The sequence below is a fragment of the Lolium perenne genome, chromosome 2, assembly GCF_019359855.2.
Source record: "Lolium perenne isolate Kyuss_39 chromosome 2, Kyuss_2.0, whole genome shotgun sequence".
Classification (NCBI taxonomy): domain Eukaryota; kingdom Viridiplantae; phylum Streptophyta; class Magnoliopsida; order Poales; family Poaceae; genus Lolium; species Lolium perenne.
Genome location: NC_067245.2, coordinates 170,074,987 through 170,099,687, shown reverse-complemented (window position 1 = coordinate 170,099,687; position 24,701 = coordinate 170,074,987). Strand labels below are relative to the sequence as shown.

At 42.8% G+C, this 24,701-nt stretch overlaps 1 protein-coding gene across 1 annotated transcript; it reads left to right on the top strand.

Moving 5' to 3' along the window:
• Nucleotides 1–11,387: 11,387 nt before the first annotated feature.
• LOC127333912 (photosystem I reaction center subunit psaK, chloroplastic) lies at nucleotides 11,388–12,039 on the top strand. The gene is made up of 2 exons (XM_051360346.2): nucleotides 11,388–11,598; nucleotides 11,688–12,039. The coding sequence occupies exons 1-2, from the start codon at nucleotides 11,449–11,451 to the stop codon at nucleotides 11,928–11,930; spliced, it is 393 nt and encodes a 130-aa protein (XP_051216306.1). The 5' UTR covers nucleotides 11,388–11,448; the 3' UTR covers nucleotides 11,931–12,039.
• Nucleotides 12,040–24,701: the final 12,662 nt, after the last annotated feature.

Sequence of the window (24,701 nt, the reverse complement as noted above, 5' to 3'; positions counted from 1 at the left end):
CTAAATGGATTTTCAAAAACAAGCAAGATGAGTTTGGAAATGTTGTGAGGAACAAGGCAAGATTGGTGGCTCAAGGGTTCTCTCAAGTTGAGGGAATTGACTTTGGAGAAACCTATGCTCCCGTGGCTCGCCTTGAGTCCATCCGTATCCTTCTTGCTTATGCATCACATCATAACTTTAAGTTACAACAAATGGATGTGAAAAGTGCATTTCTTAATGGTCCTTTGCATGAAGAGGTTTATGTTAAGCAACCCCCGGGGTTCGAGGATCTCAACTTTCCTAACCATGTCTACAAGCTTGATAAAGCTCTTTATGGTCTCAAACAAGCTCCTAGAGCTTGGTATGAGAACCTTAAAGAATTATTGGTAGACCATGGGTTTGATGTTGGGTTAATCGATCCCACTCTTTTTACTAAGAGGGTCAATGGGGAGCTTTTCGTTTGCCAATTATATGTTGATGATATTATCTTTGGCTCTACTAACAAAGCTTTCAATGATGAATTCTCAAAGCTTATGACCGATAGGTTTGAGATGTCTATGATGGGAGAGATGAAGTTCTTCCTTGGTTTTGAGATCAAGCAATTGAGGGAAGGAACCTTCATCAATCAAGCAAAATATCTCCAAGACATGCTCAAGAGGTTCAAGATGACCGAGATGAAGGGTGTGGCCACTCCTATGGTTACTAAATGTCATCTTGCACTAGATCCCAATGGTAAAGAGGTGGATCAAAAGGTATATCGCTCCATGATTGGATCCTTGCTTTACCTTTGTGCATCTAGACCGGACATAGTGTTGAGTGTTGGTGTGTGTGCAAGGTATCAAGCTTCTCCTAAGGAGAGCCACATGATGGCTCTCAAAAGAATCTTTCGGTATTTGGTTGATACCCCAAGATATGGTATTTGGTACCCCAAAGGCTCAAGTTTTATTCTCAATGGTTATAGCGGTGCGGATTGGGCGGGTGACAAGGATGATAGGAAATCAACTTCCGGGGCTTGCCAATTCCTTGGTAGGTCCTTGGTATGTTGGTCTTCTAAGAAGCAAAATTGTATATCTCTCTCCACCGCCGAAGCCGAATATGTTGCCGCCGCAAGTGGATGCACTCAATTGTTATGGATGAGGCAAACTTTAAAGGAATACGGTGTCATTTGTGACAAAGTGCCTCTATTATGTGACAATGAAAGTGCCATCAAGATTGCCTATAATCTGGTGCAACATTCAAGAACGAAGCATATTGAGATCCGGAATCATTTCATTAGGGATCATGTTGCCCGTGGTGATATTGAGCTTATCTATGTTCCTACCAAAGATCAACTTGCCGATATATTCACGAAGCCTCTTGATGAAGCAAGGTTCACTTTTTTGAGGAATGAGCTAAATATCATTGATTCAAGGAGTATAGCTTGACCATCTTGCAAACACACTTTTGTCTCAAAACTTTATTTGGTTTAGATGTGGGCATGGAAATAGGGGGAGTGCGGTTTAAATTATTGAGCTATCCCTCCCCCCATAATGCCAACATTAAGAAATCATTCTCTTTATATCATGTGTTGATATGTGAGCTTTCAATGATGAGTAGTGGCTTGGACACAAGATATATCTTCGCGGTGCCATGCCATAACACTCATATATGGTGGCCTAGGCCACCACACTCTTCTTTGTGAAGAGTTGGAGTAATTTGGGACTTTATTGGATTTCATTTGACTATCTCTTGTTCTTATGGGAAATCACTCATGTTTGGTCTTGATTTGCAATTTTTTGCAAATATGAGTGATATCGTACCATCTACAGTGTGCTCTTTCTATCCTAAGCCCCACCTTTTTCTAAAAGAAACCTTTTCTATCTCCATACACTAAAACTCTGCTTTTTTTCGAGGGTTTTTGGGCTGTGGGCAGCTTCGGCGGCACTGCCGGTGCATTCACACCGGCACTGCCGGTGGCACCGGCACTGCCAGCCTCGACTGGGCGGCACTGCCGCTGTGGGCGTGGGTTAAGTTGAGGGCCAGCACGGGGAGTTAGGGCAACTGCCTCTTTCTCCCCCATCGTGCGCCCCTCTCCTCCCACCCGACCCCAGCCGTCGCCGCCGTCGCTTCTCCGCTCCGACCGTCGCCCCGGGACCTCCCTCCTCCTCTGGTCGGTGGATCCGGGCAGTGCCCCCTCTCCTCCATGGCTTCCTCCTCCGGTTAGCTTCCTCTCCTCTCTCTCCCTCTCTAGAATGGGTTGACCTCTCTAGAAGAAAGAAGGATGGATGAATCTCTCTGTTAGTTTTGCCATAGAGGTGGATGATCTTGTGCATTGTGCTGTGAAAGTTTGAGGAACAATGGTTGAGTCTAGAGCAGATCTGGAGTTTTTCCGTGTTGACCGGCACTGCCGCCCCTGGATCACCGGCACTACCGGGTGGGCCGGCACTGCCGCTCCTGTCTCACCGGCACTGCCGGTTGGGCCGGCACTGCCGCCCATACCACCCCGGCACTGCCGGTGTAGCTGTTTCCAAGATCTCTTTTAGCTTCTTCTCTTGTATCTTGAACATTTCATTCACCATGCTTTGGTCATCATAATTGCTTTGTTTTAGTGTACCTTATCATATGCTCCTCCTACCCATTGCTCTCACAGGTGCAGGTGGTTCTCATCGCTCTAGCTCGGGCAAACGGGCGATACCTAGCAACTTTGTAGCTGAAATCCTACCTATGAAGAAGTCGTCTCGTCGGGAGAAGGATACGGCTCCGGCTGAACCTCGAGCTAACCTCATCCGGAGGCTGAGAGGCATGCCCATTGGGAAGTGGCCTGATAATGAGTATGCTCGGCTGCGTCAGACCAACATCTACACCTCTCCCAAGGCCACCAATTGCTCTGAGTTGTTCTGGACTAAGTATCAAGAGAAGATTTTTGATGATCTCTATGCCAATGCCACCTATAAAGTTGCTCCCATGCATCACATCAACTTTGCTCACATGGATAGACACGCCAACTACTTTGCTGAAGCTCGAAATATTTGTGAGCAGTTTGGTCTTTTTCCACTGATGCAGTTTCATCATCCTTACAGTGTGGATGTGATTGGGCAATTCTTTGCCATAGTTTATGTTGACAATGATGATGCCAAGACTATGACTTGGATGACAGAGGGTCGCATGTTGCATGGCACTTGGGACCAATTTGCAGCATGTCTTGGTTATCCGGTGTTCTCTGGCAATGAAGATGGATTTTTTAGAGCTCACAACACTCCCAAGCCCATTGAGAAGGCACTCCTTGCTGACCTTTATCTTGAAGTAGAAGTGGCATATGGTTCTCAGAAATTCCTTCGTCCGGTGTATGACATTCTTCTCCGCATTTACCGAGAGGTACTTAATCCCAAGGTTGGCTGCGTTGATCAGATCTATGGGTACCTTGGGAACTTGTTATATCTCTCTCACCAGCACCGTGACACTGGTCTTCAGCTTGATGTGATGGACTTTCTGTGGAATGAGTTTTGGGCATGCATTATTGCTCGAAGGCTCCTGTATTTGCTCCCTACTTCATGTTCTTCATATGCACTCGTTGGGCCAATGCTGGATTTGGCAATCTCTCTAATGAGGTTATTCTTCTACCTCACAAGGCCAAGGATCTCAAGGTCAAGACTCATGCTAATCCTCCTCGTCTTCCCAATGATGAGGATTCTGCCCAAGAAGACTCTGATATGGAGTATGCTCCCCCTGCTGACAATGGTTGGGTTGCTCGCATAGAGGCCAAGTTGGCCAAGATGTTCTGTCTCAAGTCTGACATAAACAAGCGTCAGAATCAAGCTCATAGGGAGTGGAAATTGGATAGGAGGAACACAAAGCTCATCATGCGCAAGTTGGATATTCCTGTTGAGAGTGGATCTGAGGAGGTCATCACTCCTGAAGAACAATGGCTCTCTAAGCATGGCAATGTGACTGAATTTGAATAGATTGGGCTTCCCGGTCCTTCTCGCCGTCGGCGCCCCACTAGTGATGATGTTGAGCCCGCCGAGTCTGACGATGATGAAGATACAGAGGAATCCTCCGAGGATGATTGAGTTTTCATGGGACGATGTAGCATCGCTTCTTTTCTCCTTTTTGGTGTCTTGATGCCAAAGGGGGAGAAGAAGGTCTAGTAGGACTTGCACGGGATTTGCTAGGGTTTGAGGGCACAAGCATTTGCTTTTTTATCATTCCTTTAAAGTTTGTGTCCTCCGTTTATCTTCTATGTTATGTTGAACCTTATCTTGTGTTTTATGTGTCCTATGTGTGGTGGACAAGACCCTTTAGTGAGTGAACTATTGCTATGGTTTTCGGTATTCTATATGGTTGAGGGTATTGTCATGAATTGGCATGATCATCTTATATCTCATATTGTCTATGGATTTATCTACTTAATATGATCATGAGACTCTTGGTCATGAAATTGAGACTATTGTCTTGTATTGTTGAGGATGTCAGTATGCAAGGGTATGATCTTAACATCTCATCTTGTATCTTTTTCCATACATTATCTATCTTTTACATCTTATGAGCATTGTGCTTTCTACCTTGAAAGTTGGAGTTGCTCTATCCCTAATGTGTGCATCTATATTCTTGCACTAAATTTCTCGCATGCACACATCTAGGGGGAGTTTCTTTCTTTTGTCAAGCACAATGATATTCTTGCTCTATTCTTTGCAAAATCCCGGTATTGTCATCAAACACCAAAAAGGGGGAGATTGAAAGAACATGTCATGATCTATGAGTTTTGTGTGTTTGTTAACAACACCGGTGACAATTTAATCGTGTGCTAAGTGGTTTACAGTTTAGGAAAAGATATCTCAGGAAAATCTCGACCCACTCAAAAAGGAAGAAAAGAAGAAGGAGGAACCTGGAGACTGGCCCAGGCCGGCACTGCCGGCGATTCCAGGCCGGCACTGCCGGTGTGTGCACCCCGGCACTGCCGGCGTTTCCAGGCCTGCACTGCCGGTGAGTGCACCCCGGCACTGCCGGCGTTTCTGGCCCGGCACTGCCCGGCCTGCTGTCAGACTGCTTGTTTGAAATTGTGGCCGGCACTGCCGGCGTCTCAAGGCCGGCACTGCCGGCGATTCGTCTCCAACAGGCAGAAAAGCTGGGGGGTATAAATACCCCCCTTCACCTACCTTGGAAGGTTGCTCAAACCCTAAGATCTTCATCCTCCATTGCTGAGCCACCAAGAACACCAAAATAGCCAGATCTCCTCCCTCAACCAACCAAATCACTTGTGCTTTGGAGAATCGAAGGAGAAGACCCCGATCTACATCCTCACCGAAGCGTTTCTCATTTCCCCCTCTCTTGTTTGAGGGATCTCATGCTAGTGTTCCTATTTGGTTCCCTAGTTGATTTGTGTTGATGTGTTGTTGTTGATTGTTGTATTGTTTCAGATTTGGGAGCCTCCAATTCAGTTGTGGATGTGTGCCCCAAGAACCTTGTAAAGGCCCGGTTTCCGCCTCGAGGAAATCCCTTAGTGGAAGTGGGCTAGGCATTCGTGGCGTTGCTCACCGGAGATCTGAGTGAAGCCTTCGTGGCTGTTGGTTTGGCTTTCGTAGCAACCACACTCCTCCAAACGTAGACGTACCTTCTTGCAAAGGAAGGGAACTACGGGAATCATCTCCGTGTCATCGCGTGCTCCACTCTCGGTTACCTCTATCCTATTCTATCTCTTATATTGCTTAGCTATATCTTGCTTAGTTGTTTGCCTTGTCATATAGGTAAATTCACTTAGTTGCATATCTAGAGAATTTACCTTTGTGTCAAGCCTAAATTGAAAAAGAACTAAAAATTGGGTAGCACCTATTCACCCCCCCTCTAGGTGCGGCATACGATCCTTTCAGCTGGTACTTCTGCTGAATCTGAAAATTCCTCTTATAATTTTAATGATGCTTCTACTGTGCTTGATGATAATGGTTCATTAGGTACTTTTCTAGATGCTACAATTGCTAGGTCTAGACAAATTGAAAATGCTGAAATTCCTAATGAAAATACTGTTACACCTGTTAATTCACCTGAGTCTGTTGAACACTCTAGTGATGATCTTGATGAAGATTATGTGGAACTTGATGATGATTTTATTGATAAATGTAATGTTACTACGGATGTCGCCTAGAGGGGTGGGGGGTGAATAGGCGGTTTAAAACTTTTACGAGATGGGCTTAACAAATACGGAATAAAACTAGCGTTTACTTTGTCAAGCCCAAAGCCCATATACTACGGTTCACCTATGTGCACCAACAACTTATTCTAAGCAATGGTTCACCTATGTGCACCAACAACTTATGCTAAGCAATACAAGCAACTTATGTGATAGCAAGATATATGTATAACTTCAAGCACGATGGATATCACAAGGTAAAGTGCATAAGTAAAGAGCTCGGGTATAGAGATAACCGAGGCACGCGGGAGACGAAGATTTATCCCGAAGTTCACACTCTTGCGAGTGTTAATCTCCGTTGGAGAGGTGCGGTGGCTTAGTGCTCCCGAACGCCACAAGATCGGCTCACCTTGAGGTGTGGTTGCTCGATGCACACCAACGCCACAAAGGCCTCACCCCAAGATGCGGTACTCACACCACACACCGAACGCCACGAAGGCGCCTCACCTTATTCTCCGGTGACCCTCGCCACAAAGGCCTAGGTCACGGTTCCACTAAGGGATTTCCTTCGAGGCGGAAACCGGGCCTTACACAAAGATTGGGGCACACATCCACAACTTAATTGGAGGCTCCCAACAAATCGCCACAAAGGCCTAGAATCCGTCTAGGGTTTCAAGAATCCAAGAGTAACAACCTTGTTTTCACCACCACAGATCACCGTGGAGAACTCAAACAGATGCACCAAATGTAATGGCAAGAACACCACAAAGATGCTCAAGTCCTTCTCTCTCAAATTCCAACAAAGCTACAAAAGCTATTGGTGGAATAGGATAGGAAGAACAAAGAGGAGAACACAAAATTCTCCAAGATCTAGATCCCAAAGATTCACTCACAAAGAGATGATTTGGTTTGGTCAAAGTGTGGATCTAGATCTCCTCTCTCTTTTCCCTCAAAATGGGGCAAGAATCATGGAGGGATAGAGAGAAAGGGCAAGCTTCTCAAGAACAACAATGTAGGAGAGAGAGAGTGTGAGGAGCTACAACCCAAGGAGGAAGAAGGGGGATATTTATACCCCCCCCAAGAAAATCGAGCAGTTGGGACAAATCGAGGGACGGATATTCCGGCCTAAGTTGGGTCCGGATAATCCCCCCCCCTCCCCCTGGATAATCCGACCTTGGGGAATTTCCGGACAAAAGTCCGGCCCCCTATCCAGTGAGCATCGGCAGAAAGTCCTTAGCCAATTTTGGGGGGGGGGGGGGGGGGGGCGGATATTTGCAAAAAATCCGGCCCGGATTTTCCGCCCCCCTGAAAACTGGCAGAGACAGCAAACTGAAACGGGCATAACTTTAGTATCCGGACTCCGATTTTGATGATCTTGGGCTTGTTTTCAATCTAGGAACAAGCTCTACAAGATCATGCAGGGAACCATCATAGTACAACAAGTGAGGATATAAATAAATGATGAAAGGTTTGACCTATCTAAAAAGTACATACCGGTAAAACCTCCAACCTTGAAAATGCAACAAGTTACCCGTGCAAAAAACCTTAATGAACTAGAGCTTGTCATGAGAATAAGCACAAGCTCTAAAACATCACATGTATAAGATCCAAATAACAACCAAGAAAGATGATGCAAGGATGCACAGGTTTGAGCTCTCCGAAGGATACGATCGAGTTACTCACTCGAGAGCCCTCTTGATAGTATGACAACTAAACTATAAACCGGTCTCCAACTACACCATGAGACCGGTGAGAAAGAAAACCTATCAATAGAAAACCTTAACCTTGCGCATTCCACTTGAGCTTGATGATGACGGTCTTGACCACAACAAGATGGAACGCCTTTCTTGATTGTGCTTGCTTGACGAAGTCTTGTGGATTGCTCCCCCATAATCCACCATGGGAGAGTTTCTTCTTCGGCGCATCTTCACATATCCATGAACACCATATAGATTACTCCCCCATTATCAACCATGGGAGAGCTTCTTCTTCGGCGCATCTTCTCATATCCATGATCACTATATGGATGGCAAGAGTCAAGCAAAGGATCTCTTCGATATGGCTCATCTTGAACTTGCACTTCATTTCTTCATTCTTCATCATGTTGATGTCTTGAAGTAACTTGAGGGCTCTTCATCTTCATCTTCAAGACATACTTGACACTTGATATCCTTCATCAATTTCTTCTTCTTGCAACCTTGAAGCCAACATATGGTTCAAGCATTGCCTATGGACAACTCCTACAAATATAACTCAATGCAAACATTATTCCATAGGGATTGTCATTAATTACCAAAACCAAGCATGTGGGCTCCATGCACTTTCAGAGGAGGTGGTGGTGGTCGTCGTGTGTGGAAGATTAGGAGGAGGAGGAGAAGGGGAAGTGGGGAGGAGAAGGAGCAGAAGGGAGGAGAAGGGGAAGTGGAAGTGGAGGAGAGGGAGGAGGAGGAGGAGGAGGAGAAAGGAGAGAGGGAGATGGGCGCCGCCGAAATTCAAATTTCAGACTGAACATTCTGTGGCGCATGGGCATATGATGCGCCACAAAAAAAATTCCGAATTTTTATTTTTTCAGCAAAAAATCTTAATTTTGTCGTGACTTTTTATTCTTTTCGAATTTGCCGATTCTAAAAATTTGCTAACCGGGTAAACCCGAGTGAATTCGGATGTAGAATTTTCTCCCGGTCATTTTGATATATTGTGCGTTTTTTCGAGTTCGTATGCAACCACAAATCCAGTTTGAAGATTTCATCACCTTTTTTTGCAAAATACATCGAAATTCATGTTTTACAATTTTCCTTACAATTATACCACTTAGTTTAACTCGATCCACGGGGGTGGGGGCGAAAAATACTTAGAATTGGTCAACCCAATAATTGGCCGCGGGTCCCACCATATTTGTGTGGCGCATGGAACATTGGTGCGCCACCGAAATGCAATAATTTAGTGGTGCGTGCCTGGGTGCGCCACATAATTTTTTTTAGTGGTGGATGTTTATTTTGTGCGCCACAAAAATGACATTCCACCTATATCTAATTTCCTACTAGTGCCATTTAGATACCTGGGTATCCCTATCTATTTTCGAAAACTAAGGAATGGTGAATGGAAACCAGTAGAGGATCGCTTTGAGAAAAAAAGTTGAGTAACTGGATTGGTAAAATGCTTTCTTATGGTGATCGCATAGTTCTTATTAACTCGGTTTTAACTAGCCTCCCCATGTTTATGCTTTGTTTCCTCGAGATACCGAAAGGAGTTCGGAAGAGGTTAGACTTTTTTAGGTCTTGTTTCTTTTGGCAAAGCGATGGGTATAAGAAGAAGTATAGATTGACAAAGTGGAATATTATATGTCGGCCGAGGTTCTAGAGTTAAAAAACAAGAGCTTACTTAGCAAGTGGTTATATAAGCTCTTGAATGAAAATGGCATGTGTCGAGAGTTGCTGCATAAGAAATACCTACGTTTTAAAACTTTATCTCAGATTTCAGCAAAGCTAACTGACTCTCCATTTTGGAAAGGATTAATAAATGTTAAAGAAGATTTCTTCGCTAGAGGATCTTTTGTTATCGGTAATGGTCATAATAGTCGTTTCTGGGAGAATATCTGGTTATTGGATAAATTGCTTGCTAATGATATTGTATACCATAAGTAGGTAACGGTTGCAAGTGTCATGGACTCAAACCCACTAAATATAGGATTTCGAAGGACGTTGGGTGGTAATAAGTGGGATAGGTGGATCCATCTTTTACAGCGACTCATATTGGTTCAGCTAACTGATGTTGATGATGTATTTAGATGAAACTTGACTACTTCTGGGTCTTTTTCTGTCAAATCAATGTATCATGACTTGCTCAATGACCATACTGTTTATCTTAGAAATATATTTGGAAGACGAAAGTCCCATTAAAGATTAAGATATTCATGTGGTTCCTTCATAAGAAAGTTATCCTTACGAAAGATAATTTGCATAAAAGAAGTTGGCAAGGATGTACTACATGTTGCTTTTGTGATCGAGAGGAAACAATCCAACATCTCTTTATATCCTGTCCGTTTGCAAAAAATGATATGGAGGGATTGTGTTTATGACTTTTAATATACCACCACCTTTGAATATTACAAATATGTTTGGAAATTGGTTAAAAGGGGTGGCTAAAAAAGATAAAATACACATTATAGTTGGTGTGTGCGTTGTTCTTTGGGTGATATGGAAGGTCAGGAATGACTTTGTGTTTAACAGGAAAAGTTTCCCACCATTTTTAGAGGTTATCCCTATGGCTACCCATTGGATCCATATGTGGTCCTATCTACAGCCGATGGAGGAGTGGCAAGCTATGGATATTGGATGCAACCGACTGGCAACGGTAGCACGGGATTTCTACAGCCAGTCTGGTTGGTGTGCTGATTGACGGCTGACATGCTGATGCAGAGGTGCTCCATGTTGCTGGTTTTTTTAGATGGCTCATTTTTGTTGAGATCTTATGTGATCCATGATTTTGTAATAATGCTCTGAGATAATATGATGTACTGCTGATTTATTAATAAAACAAAACCGTATGCATCAATTGATGCAGAGGCTGAGGATGCCCCATTTCAAAAAAAAAGTAGAACATGTTGCTTGTTAGTGAGAAGTGAAAGCAAATATTCCACATGCATGGTAAAACCGATGTTTTTTCCTTTGTGTATTTGAAGGTTGAAAATAAACGTCTTTGGCCTAAATGGCTCTTAAGAAAACTTTTAATCATCTCTGGCATTTTGAAAAAGTTCTAAACATTCTGAAAATGACTAAGTCAATCAAGTCTAGTCACTTGGTAATGGTGCGACCTACTTTTTTTTTTTACCCAGAGTATCCGAGAACATTCTCAGAGAGTTTGAGATCTTTGCAAACTAGACAGCCTAAATGTGTGACCTAAATTTTTTTTTTTTTGGGAATAATGTGTGACCTATTTGTTTTGGGTTAAAAATGCCTAAGTCATTACAGTCCAACCAGCGTTTATAGTGCTCCAAATAATTCAGCCCAACAGGTGTGTCCAAAAGGGCTCATACATGTTTAAAAGTTTTTCAAAATTCCAAAAGTAATTAAAAGTTTTTAAATGATCAATTAGGTTAAAAAGTCAAAATAAAGATGGTTGTCAGTCGCCACGTCACTGAAACAGAGCACGGTGTTGCAGGAGAGAGTATCTTATCCGAACTGGCAGGCTCTAACCAGGGTGCGCCACGTAAGCGGCAAGGATCCGAAACCTATCCGGGAGTGGCCGCCGCGCGCCACAAGCTCCCCCGTGTGGCTCCCGCTCCACAAGATTTAAGAAAGAAACTCTGGTTCACCGTTGCACTCGAGCAATCGCAGTATCCACAACCAAGCAGATCCGCCGCTGCCATGGCTTCCCAGCTCTCCGCCATGACCTCCGTGCCGCAGTTCCACGGCCTCAGGACCTACTCCTCGCCCAGGTCCATGGCGGCGCTGCCGTCGTTGAGGAAGAGATCCCAGGGCATCCGGTGCGACTACATCGGCTCATCCACCAACCTCGTAAGATCACAATCATGTACATACATGCCATGTGCGAAAGTTTTTTGATCGAGCGCGTCATGGATTGATTGCTTGATGTGTATATGCAGATCATGGTGACGACGACGACGCTGATGCTGTTTGCCGGGCGATTCGGGCTGGCGCCGTCGGCGAACCGGAAGGCGACGGCGGGGTTGAAGCTGGAGGCCCGCGAGTCCGGGCTGCAGACTGGCGACCCGGCCGGGTTCACTCTCGCCGACACGCTCGCCTGCGGCTCCGTCGGCCACATCTTGGGCGTCGGCATCGTGCTCGGCCTCAAGAACACCGGCGTCCTCGACCAGATCATCGGCTAGATGCATCGTGCAATCGATGTAATAGATCGATTCATGCTCCGGCGCCTACGTGCTGTAATCTGATGATGTGATGTACAATGTATTGTGTCTATGCATCTTGTTGTTTCAATGGAACGTCCAGCTACTAGAGCTTCTTCACATACTCCAGGCTTAAATGAGAAGCTGCCATAAATTGCACTCCGAAGGAATACACGTAAATTAATTAGTTATACATGTTTATACATTACATTTGGGATGTCCTACAAAAAAACATACTTGTCCAGCGTGTTGTGGTAGTGACCCTCATGGGGTATACAGAGGAAAGATACTTGGAGTATAAGTAGATGGATCCTAGTCTATCTCCAGAGTCCAGATATTATTCTAATATTCTCCCTCGGCCTCTTCTTGTGCCTTATCTTCCCTCCCGCAGTCAGATCGGAAGTATCGTGGATGCAAGTGTGACACGGACATTGGCGACTGAAGTTGGTGCCGATATGTAGTTGTAGACTTTGCACTGATGTTGTTGTCGAGGTAGCCGAACATGATGTACCCGTGGTCGATGATGTAGTCATCGTAGATGGTGTAGCTGCATTCGTCCGAGGTGCAAAAAAGTTGAGCGGGTTTCTTCTTCCTATTTTTTTAAACGAGGTTGTTGTCATGGCCGGTGTTTTGCACCTTCAAAGGTACATTCAGGGGTGTCTTGTAGATGTCAGAGGACGCAGTCATAAGTGAGACCCCAGTTTGCCAGGACCACACCAGGCACATGATGGTTCTGCCAGAACTGCATGCGCGGTTGTAGGGGCATCACAATTGTGACGCCGATTTGTTGATGCAGTCTTAGCCGTCGAACACGGTCAATATTGTCGTCGGTGTCATGGACGCGGTCATGCTGTCTTCGTGCCTTGCAGTTGTACTGAGGGTGTCGTAGTTGTATCTTGTATGTCCATCATGTGGACTATGCTGTGTGGCGGTGGCAGAGTGTTGACGAATATGGCTTTGGAGACCACGTTGATGTAGACCTTAGCGATGTACTATCGGTGATGTCGCAGTAGACGTGATGTAGTGTGTCGATGTAAGGCTCGACTGTGGTTCTCATTTTTTAGATGGTAGTCTCAAAATGAGCCCAATTTTAAATTAAGGAAGCTACAGTTACATGGTGCTAAAAGAACACATTACAAACAGTGGACAATAAGCAAACGGAAAGTTATAAAGAAACACGACTTTGAGCCTCGAGGTCTTCGTCAACCGTAGCAGTTAGAACACATGCAAGGGAAACGCCAAAAAGCATGCCACCAAGATCCCACCTTCATCAAGTCCTGGTGCAGCGTAGCCATCGAAGCCATCCGCCTCCACCTCCGAAGAAGGACCCAACATTCTCGCCCTGGATCAAAGGGTGCCACACCGTCAGAAGGCGGAGCAACTGCGCCAAGAGCACGCACGCACACATGGGATGACTTGCCAAGGTAAAGAACCAAACACGAACACCTCATTACACGAACCCCACATACGTCGCAACCATCCACAATACCGGCCACTGATGATCCACAAGTATAGGGGATCGCAACAGTCTTCGAGAGAAGTAAAATCTAAATTTATTGATTCGACACAAGGGAAGCCAAATAATATTTATAAGCTTTAACATATGAGTTGTCAATTCAGATACACCTGGAAATAGACTTGCTCGCAACAGCAGTAATAACAGTTTTATAGAAGTGGTAGTAGTAAAGTAACAACAGTAATGAAATAAAAACAGCAGTAGCGATGATTGCAGTAGACAGCATGATTAAAATACTGTAGGCATAGGGATTGATGAACGGGCTCTGCATGGATAAGATAATTCATATAATAAGCAAGACATGGGAATTTGCAGGTAACAATGATAAAAACATCCTAGTATAAAATAACCATATGCGTGTGTTCCTATTTAGTCATGCGTGCTCACAATGAGAAATTTGCATGACATCTTTTGTCCTACCAACACGTTTGCAGCGGGGCCTCAAGGGAATCTACTAGTAATTAAGGTACTCCTTTTAATAGAGTACCGGAGCAAAGCATTAACACTCCGTGAACACACGTGATCCTCACATCATAGCCATCCCCTCCGGTTATCCCAATTGTTGTCACTTTGGGGCCTCGGGTTCCGGATAACGATATGTGTATACAACTTGCAGATATGATAAAAACAATAATTATCCTCATGAATCAATAACATGTCCAGATATGAGATCATGACACTCGTGCCCAAAGTGACAAGCATTAATCACAACAAGTTGCAACAATGTCAAAAATACTAACAACGGATACTAGGCACTATGCCCATAACAATCTTATAGCTATTACATGAACAATCTCATCCAATCCCTACCATCCCCTACAACCTACAACGGGGAATTACTCACACATGGATGGGGGAATCATGGATGGTTGATGGAGAGGCGTCGGTGATGGTGATGACGATGATCTCCAATTCCCCGTCCCGGCAGGGTGCCAGAACGGAGTTCCTGGTTCCCGGATTGGGGTTTCTGGTGGCGGCAGAGCAGCGGAACTCTTTCTAGAAAAACGTCGAACCCCCTCTGTTTTTAGGATCAGAGGCTTAATATAGTCCGGATGAGAGGTCGAGGGGGTGGCTGAGGCGGCCACACCTCCCCTAGGCGCGGCCAGGGCTGGCCCGCGCCTAGGCCAGGTGTGGGCCCCTCGTGGCTCCTCTCCGTTTCGTCTTCTGGCTCCATGAGTCTTCGGGTAAAATAGGGACTTTGCGATATTTTCTGTGAATTTTTCTGAAAGTTGGATTTCTACACAAAAATGAGACAACATAGCAATTCTGCTGAAAACAACGTTAGTCCATGTTAGTTGTATTCAAAACACACAAATTAGAGGGAAAACAACAACAAAAGTGTTCGAGAAAGTAGATACGTTTTGGACGTATCAACTCCCCCCAAGCTTAGCTTATTGCTTGTCCTCAAGCAATTCAGTGACAACTGAGTGTGATAAAAGAAACTTTCATGAACCTATTTGCTTCATATGGTGTATATATTCTTCAAGTACTTAGGCAATTCATAATAAGAAGTATGCAACTAAGGCTACTCAATAGTTGTGCAAGCTATAAAAAGATACCAAAACAATAATAAGCAACATGAAACATAAGTATCTGCAGGATTGCAATGCTCATAACATGATATGATAAATTGGTATCTCGCTTGCCCTTATTTGTGGAGCAAAACATAAATGCCTAGGCACCTCTGAAGTTCAAGAGGAGACCAGAAGTAAAAATATCGAAAGATTCAAGCATCACAGGTATACCACAATTAATCTTATTCCGGGACAAGCATATTACACTAAGAATGACAACTATGCTTTCGAGAAGGTGCTCAAAGAAAGGATGGTGACTCAACATAAAAAGTAAAAGATTGACCCTGCGCAGAGGGAAGCAAGATTACTCATGTGATAGAGCTTTTCATTTTAAATAATATAAAGGTGTTGAAAATATATTTTGAGAGGTATGCATGTCTATGTCAATGACTGGCATTAAATGATTTATCATCCTTTCATATAGTGACCTCAAGAGCGGCTCCCATGTAGTTCTCCATGTGCACATCATTATTTAGGATCTCTCCAGTACATAATGTGCGGAGCTTTATTAGTTTATTTTATATTTTGTTTGGGCTGGGCACCCAGTTGCCTTTCTCTTTTTGCAATATTATGGACCAACACATTATGCATGCTAGTCACGGTATGAAGTCATGAAAAGACAATAAAGAACTCAATACTTCCTCATGAGCTAAAACAAAACACAAAACATGTAGTAATGTTTGAAGGTTTTAAAGGTAACACACAAGCAATTCACTTTGGAGTGGCGGTGAAATACCACATATATGTATGTATGGTGGACATAATTGGGAAACTTTGGTTTTTGGTAGTTGGGTGCACGAGTACTCAGTACAAGTGAAGGCTAGCAATAGACTGGGAAGCGACAATCAAGAAATCAGTAACTGTCATAATCATGCTTGCGATGGGACAAAATTAACGGAAGCATAAAAGTAATACAAGAACTCCGAGGCAAAATAAATTATCAACGCTTAAATGAATTTTGTTTAGTCTTTATGCATGCATGATCATGTGCCAAGTCGATTCAAATGAAACATTCAGAGGAGGATACCACAATGTCATAACGTTTTATGAATAGAGCAATGCAAGCAAACATCTATATGACATATTACCTACTATTAGTAAATTGGAACTAGTCATGAGAGAGCAAAAATTACTGAGAATCATTAAATAGCATACACCTTACACTAACAAACTAAGCATTTCCGCATAAATGAGTATATGTACAAAAACGAAAATAAATAGAGTTCATACCAGCCTCTCACCACATCTTGAATTGTTATGACCATCATTATTGCTCTTCACTTGTGTGGCTTGAATAATATGAAATGATAACCAAGATCCAATGGAGTCACAGAAGACTGTTGAACCATGCAACAAACTTTACAAAAGCAAAGAAGAACAACACATATTTTTGGGTTTTCGATTTTGAATCAACACACAAAGAAAAATCTTTTTAGATTTTCGAATAGCAAACCATAACGAGAAAATAAAACAAAATAAACTTAAAAACTAAAGAAGCAAATGAAGAGAAACAACAAAAATATTTTTGGTCTTTTTGTGTTTTGGAAAGGAGAAACAAAACAAGAACAACAAAAGAAATAAAACTAACATATATAGATACGCAAATGCAAATAGTGGCAGAAATCTGCCAACACAGAACATCAGGCAATATCGATTTTTTCAAAAATGTTCTATTGCTCAAATTGAAAAGTGCAAAACTAATGAAAGTTAGATAAAAATCTGGGGCATATGCTCAAAAATTGGCAGATCAATACGACGTTCTGGATGGGAATACACATTTTTTAGGTGACAACACAAAATCTGTTTTGGGTGAGCAACTTCCCCAATTCTTACCTCCTTCCTACTAAAGGCTATCCTTGGTATAAAAACGAAATAAATAGGATAAGGAGAAATTATTACAGTGGTAACAACTTCCAAGATTCAATAAAAGATAAATTACAGAATAAAATAAACAAGAACAATAACAAAAGAAAGGGAAACATGGATATACAAAGTTCCGACAGAATATGATGTATAGATAAGTGAGATGTCGGTATACCTCCCCCCAAGCTTAGGCTGTTGGCCTAAGTGGAGATCAATACCAGCGTTGGTAGTAGCTCCAGGCTGGTGGGTGATACGTCTCCGACGTATCGATAATTTCTTATGTTCCATGCCACATTATTGATGTTATCTACATGTTTTATGCACACTTTATGTCATATTCGTGCATTTTCTGGAACTAACCTATTAACAAGATGCCGAAGTGCCAGTTCCTATTTTCTGCTGTTTTTGGTTTCAGAAATCCTAGTAAAGAAATATTCTCGGAATCGGACGAAATCAACGCCAAAGATCTTAGAATCCCCGGAAGCATCCAGAACACACCAGAGAGGCCAGAGGGGGGCCACAGGCCCACCAAACCATAGGCTGGCGCGGCCTAGGGGGGGCCCGTGCCCCCCTATGGTGTGGCCACCCCTTCAGCCCTCCTGCGCCGCCTCTTCGCCTATTTAAAGCCTCCGTCGCGAAAACCCTGATACGTTCGACGAAAACCACAGAAACCTTCCAGAGCCGCCGCCATCGCGAGGCCAAGATCTGGGGGACAGGAGTCTCTGTTCCGGCACGCTGCCGGAGCGGGGAAGTGCCCCCGGAAGGCTTCTCCATCGACACCGCTGCCATCTTCACCGCCATCTTCATCACCGCTGCTGCTCCCATGAGGAGGGAGTAGTTCTCCATCGAGGCTCGGGGCTGTACCGGTAGCTATGTGGTTCATCTCTCTTCCATGTACCTCAATACAATAATCTCATGAGCTGCGTTACATGATTGAGATTCATATGAGTTTTGTATCACTACTATCTATGTGCTACTCTAGCAAAGTTATTAAAGTAGTCCTATTCCTCCTGCACGTGTGTAAAGGTGACAGTGTGTGCACCGTGTTAGTACTTGGTTTATGCTATGATCATGATCTCTTGTAGATTGCGAAGTTAACTATTGCTATGATAATATTGATGTGATCTATTCCTCCTACATATGCATGAAGGTGACAGTGTGCATGCTATGTTAGTACTTGGTTTAATCTGTTGATCTATCTTACACTATAAGGTTACTTAAATATGAACAAATTGTGGAGCTTGTTAACTCCGGCATTGAGGGTTCGTGTAATCCTACGCAATGCGTTCATCATCCAACAAAAGTGTAGAGTATGTATTTATCTATTCTGTTATGTGATCAATGTTGAGAGTGTCCACTACTGAAAGTCTAATCCCTAGGCCTTGTTCCTAAATACTGCTGCGTTACTACTGCTTGTTTACTGTTTCACTGTGTTACTACTGCTGCAATACTACCACCATCAACTACACGCCAGCAAGCTATTTTCTGGCACCGTTGCTACTGCTCATACTTATTTATACCACCTGTATTTCACTATCTCTTCGCCGAACTAGTGCACCTATTAGGTGTGTTGGGGACACAAGAGACTTCTTGTTTTGTGGTTGCAGGGTTGCATGAGAGGGATATCTTTGACCTCTTCCTCCCTGAGTTCGATAAACCTTGGGTGATCCACTTAAGGGAAAACTTGCTGCTGTTCTACAAACCTCTGCTCTTGGAGGCCCAACACTGTCTACAGGAAAGGAGGGGGAACGTAGACATCAAGCATATTTTCTGGCGCCGTTGCCGGGGAGGAAAGGTAAAAGGTACTCACACTCCGTATCTCGGCTACTAAGCTATTTTCCGGCGTTGTAAGTACTCGAAGCTATTTCCTTTAGATCCTGCAATTGCAACTTTTTGTTTCTTGTTTACACTAGTAAGGCATAATGGACAACATCTGTGAGCTTTTTATTCTATTTCCTGAGTCAAGACATGAATGGTTTAATGCGAAAATTAAAAAACCCATGGAATCTTATTTGCATGCTAGTAGCAATGATATTAGTATGAACGCTTTGAACACCATTGTTGCTAATGATATGGAAAATTCTAAGCTTGGGGAAGCTGGCTTTGATGAGCATGATATTTTTAGTCCCCCAAGCATTGAGGAGAAAATTTTCTTTGATGATACTTTGCCTCCTATTTATGATGATTATAATGATATTGGTCTTTTAGTGCCGCCTACTATGGAGAGTAATTTTTATGATGATAATACTATGCCTCCTACACTTGATGAGAATAATAATGATAGCTACTTTGTTGAATTTGCTCCTACTACAATTAATAAGAATAACTATGCTTATGTTGGGAGTAGTAATAATTTTATGCATGAGACTCATGATAAGAATGCTTTATGTGATAGTTATATTGTTGAGTTTGCTCCTTACACTACTGAAAGTTATTATGAGAGAGGAAAATATGGTTGTAGAAATTTTCATGTTACTAAAACACCTCTCTATGTGCTGAAATTTTTGAAGCTGTACTTGTTTTATCTTCCTATGCTTGTTACTTTGCTTTTCATGAACTTGTTTATTTACAAGATTCCTATGCATAGGAAGCATGTTAGACTTAAATGTGTTTTGAATTTGCCTCTTGATGCTCTCTTTTGCTTCAAATACTATTTCTCGCGAGTGCATCATTAAAACTGCTGAGCCCATCTTAACGGCTATAAAGAAAGAACTTCTTGGGAGATAACCCATGTGTTATTTTGCTACAGTACTTTATTTTATATTTGTGTCTTGGAAGTTTTTTACTACTGTAGCAACCTCTCCTTATCTTAGTTTTGTGTTTTGTTGTGCCAAGTAAAGTCTTTGATAGTAAAGTCAATACTAGATTTGGATTACTGCGCAGAAACTGTTTTCTTTGCTGTCACGGATCTGGGCAAAATTCTCTGTAGGTAACTCAGAAAATTATGCCAATTTACGTGAGTGATCCTCAGATATGTACGCAACTTTCATTCAATTTGGGCATTTGCATCTGAGCAAGTCTGGTGCCATTTTAAAATTCGTCTTTACGGACTGTTCTGTTTTGACAGATTCTGCCTTTTATTTCGCATTGCTTCTTTCGCTGTGTTGGGTGGATTTCTTTGTTCCATTACCTTCCAGTAGCTTTAGGCAATGTCCAGAAGTGTTAAGAATGATTGTGTCACCTCTGAACATGTGAGTTTTTGATTATGCACTAATCCTCTAATAAGTTTGTTTCGAGTTTGGTGTGGAGGAAGTTTTCAAGGATCAAGAGAGGAGGATGATATACTACGATCAAGAAGAGTGAAAAGTCTAAGCTTGGGGATGCCCCGGTGGTTCACCCCTGCATATATCAAGAAGACTCAAGCATCTAAGCTTGGGGATGCCCAAGGCATCCCCTTCTTCATCGACAACATTATCAGGTTCCTCCCCTGAAACTATATTTTTATTCCATCACATCTTATGTGCTTTGCTTGGAGCGTCGGTTTGTTTTTGTTTTTGTTTGCGTTTGAATAAATTGGATTACATCATGCTTGTGTGGGAGAGAGACACGCTCTGCTGGTTCGTATGAACACATGTGTTCTTAGCTCATAATATTCATGGCGAAGTTTCTTCTTCGTTAAATTGTTATATGGTTGGAATTGGAAAATGATACATGTAGTAATTGCTATAAATGTCTTGGGTAATGTGATACTTGGCAATTGTTGTGCTCATGTTTAAGCTCTTGCATCATATGCTTTGCACCCATTAATGAAGAAATACATAGAGCATGCTAAAATTTGGTTTGCATATTTGGTTTCTCTAAGGTCTAGATAATTTCTAGTATTGAGTTTGAACAACAAGGAAGACGATGTAGATTCTTATAATGTTTACAATATGTCTTTTATGTGAGTTTTGCTGCACCGGTTCATCCTTGTGTTTGTTTCAAATAAGCCTTGCTGGCCTAAACCTTGTATCGAGAGGGAATACTTCTCATGCATCCAAAATACTTGAGCCAACCACTATGCCATTTGTGTCCACCATACCTACCTACTACATGGTATTTTCCGCCATTCCAAAGTAAATTGCTTGAGTGCTACCTTTAAAATTCCATCATTCGCCTTACAATATATACCTCATGGGACAAATAGCTTAAAAACTATTGTGGTATTGAATATGTAATTATGCACTTTATCTCTTATTAAGTTGCTTGTTGTGCGATAACCATGTTTACTGGGGACGCCATCAACTATTCTTTGTTGAATTTCATGTGAGTTGCTATGCATGTTCGTCTTGTCTGAAGTAAGAGCGATCTACCACCCTATGGTTAAGCATGCATATTGTTAGAGAAGAACATTGGGCCGCTAACTAAAGCCATGATCCATGGTGGAAGTTTCAGTTTTGGACATATATCCTCAATCTCAAATGAGAAAATTATTAATTGTTGTTACATGCTTATGCATAAAAGAGGAGTCCATTATCTGTTGTCTATGTTGTCCCGGTATGGATGTCTAAGTTGAAGAATAATCAATAGCGAGAAATCCAATGCGAGCTTTCTCCTTAGACCTTTGTACAGGCGGCATAGAGGTACCCCTTTGTGACACTTGGTTAAAACACGTGCATTGTGATGATCCGGTAGTCCAAGCTAATTAGGACAAGGTGCGGGCACTATTAGTATACTATGCATGAGGCTTGCAACTTGTAAGATATAATTTACATGATACATATGCTTTATTACTACCGTTGACAAAATTGTTTCATGTTTTCAAAATCAAAGCTCTAGCACAAATATAGCAATCGATGCTTTTCCTCTATGAGGACAATTCTTTTACTTTCATTGTTGAGTCAGTTCACCTATTTCTCTCCACCTCAAGAAGCAAACACTTGTGTGAACTGTGCATTGATTCCTACATACTTGCATATTGCACTTATTATATTACTCTATGTTGACAATTATCCATGAGATATACATGTTATAAGTTGAAAGCAACCGCTGAAACTTAATCTTCCTTTATGTTGCTTCAATGCTTTTACTATGGATTATTGCTTTATGAGTTAACTCTTATGCAAGACTTATTGATGCTTGTCTTGAAGTACTATTCATGAAAAGTCTTTGCTATATGATTCACTTGTTTACTCATGTCATATACATTGTTTTGATCGCTGCATTCACTACATATGCTTTACAAATAGTATGATCAAGGTTATGATGGCATGTCACTCCAGAAATTATCTGTGTTATCGTTTTACCTGCTCGGGACGAGCAGAACTAAGCTTGGGGATGCTGATACGTCTCCGACGTATCGATAATTTCTTATGTTCCATGCCACATTATTGATGTTATCTACATGTTTTATGCACACTTTATGTCATATTCGTGCATTTTCTGGAACTAACCTATTAACAAGATGCCGAAGTGCCAGTTCCTGTTTTCTGCTGTTTTTGGTTTCAGAAATCCTAGTAAAGAAATATTCTCGGAATCGGACGAAATCAACGCCAAAGATCTTAGAATCCCCGGAAGCATCCAGAACACACCAGAGAGGCCAGAGGGGGGCCACAGGCCTACCAAACCATAGGCTGGCGCGGCCTAGGGGGGGCCCGCGCCCCCCTATGGTGTGGCCACCCCTTCAGCCCTCCTGCGCCGCCTCTTCGCCTATTTAAAGCCTCCGTCGCGAAAACCCTGATACGTTCGACGAAAACCACAGAAACCTTCCAGAGCCGCCGCCATCGCGAGGCCAAGATCTGGGGGACAGGAGTCTCTGTTCCGGCACGCTGCCGGAGTGGGGAAGTGCCCCCGGAAGGCTTCTCCATCGACACCGCTGCCATCTTCACCGCCATCTTCATCACCGCTGCTGCTCCCATGAGGAGGGAGTAGTTCTCCATCGAGGCTCGGGGCTGTACCGGTAGCTATGTGGTTCATCTCTCTTCCATGTACCTCAATACAATAATCTCATGAGCTGCGTTACATGATTGAGATTCATATGAGTTTTGTATCACTACTATCTATGTGCTACTCTAGCAAAGTTATTAAAGTAGTCCTATTCCTCCTGCACGTGTGTAAAGGTGACAGTGTGTGCACCGTGTTAGTACTTGGTTTATGCTATGATCATGATCTCTTGTAGATTGCGAAGTTAACTATTGCTATGATAATATTGATGTGATCTATTCCTCCTACATATGCATGAAGGTGACAGTGTGCATGCTATGTTAGTACTTGGTTTAATCTGTTGATCTATCTTACACTATAAGGTTACTTAAATATGAACAAATTGTGGAGCTTGTTAACTCCGGCATTGAGGGTTCGTGTAATCCTACGCAATGCGTTCATCATCCAACAAAAGTGTAGAGTATGCATTTATCTATTCTGTTATGTGATCAATGTTGAGAGTGTCCACTAGTGAAAGTCTAATCCCTAGGCCTTGTTCCTAAATACTGCTGCGTTACTACTGCTTGTTTACTGTTTCACTGTGTTACTACTGCTGCAATACTACCACCATCAACTACACGCCAGCAAGCTATTTTCTGGCACCGTTGCTACTGCTCATACTTATTTATACCACCTGTATTTCACTATCTCTTCGCCGAACTAGTGCACCTATTAGGTGTGTTGGGGACACAAGAGACTTCTTGTTTTGTGGTTGCAGGGTTGCATGAGAGGGATATCTTTGACCTCTTCCTCCCTGAGTTCGATAAACCTTGGGTGATCCACTTAAGGGAAAACTTGCTGCTGTTCTACAAACTTCTGCTCTTGGAGGCCCAACACTGTCTACAGGAAAGGAGGGGGAACGTAGACATCAGTGGGTCATCCCTAGCGTGATCGTACCCTGGCTCTCGTGAGGAAGAAGGAGCAGAAGGCCCATAGTCAGGTTGCTGATATGGGAACCCTGTAGTGTTGGAGGGATGGACGAAATTATTTTCGGCCTCCCCTCCATCATCCTCTACATGTTGGATGTGCTCCTCCATGTATTTGTCAAGCTCATGCTCCATGAGCGACCATCCCTCCCTGATATCAAGGTTAAACAAAAGAGGCGCATGTAAATTGACTAAACGATCAGACTTAGCTACTCCCCATGTTGATTTCTTGAAAAAGGTTATTTCATAAGGTAGGTTGTCCCTGTTGGCTTGAAGAGAAACAAATTTGTTTTGTATCATGGAATTAAGATCAAGCGTCTCTAATGGAAATTGAATGTCTAAATCATGCGGAACTACACCATGAAAGGCTAATAAACGAGAGACAATGAGGCCTCCACAAATTCTTCCTTTCTCACGGTTAGTAGTAAGACGGAAAACTATCAAAGCAGCCAAATTATAAGTCCTATCTTGTCTCAAGGCAGCAGCTATGAAAGCTAAATCATCCGAAGATAATTTATTTGCATTCTTCCTAGCTAGAACACAATTGGCAATGAAATAGGCAAAATATCGAATAGATGGAAGTTGAATACTTCGAATTTTACCTCTCATCTGGGAAACTTCTTCCCTGGAAGATTTCTTTATAGATGTATAGCAATAGTTTGGGTTGCTCCTTCATCCTTTCGCGTGATCCCCAGTGGCACTCTAATGGCTGCACAAAAATCATCAAAGGGCAAGTTGACAACCTTATTGTAGATTTTATAGTGAACCATGGGGTTAGGAAAATTCCAACTACATCTAAAATCCTGCACCAGAGACATAGTTAGTTTTGCATATTGGTAAGGTTCACCATCAACAAAACGTTCCAACCCTACATTAGATATCAAAGTATGGAAATCATGCAGAATCCCTGCAGCCCTCATGAACTCTGAGCATGGATGAAGAGAAGGGAAAACGCCTTCCTCCCGATGGACCA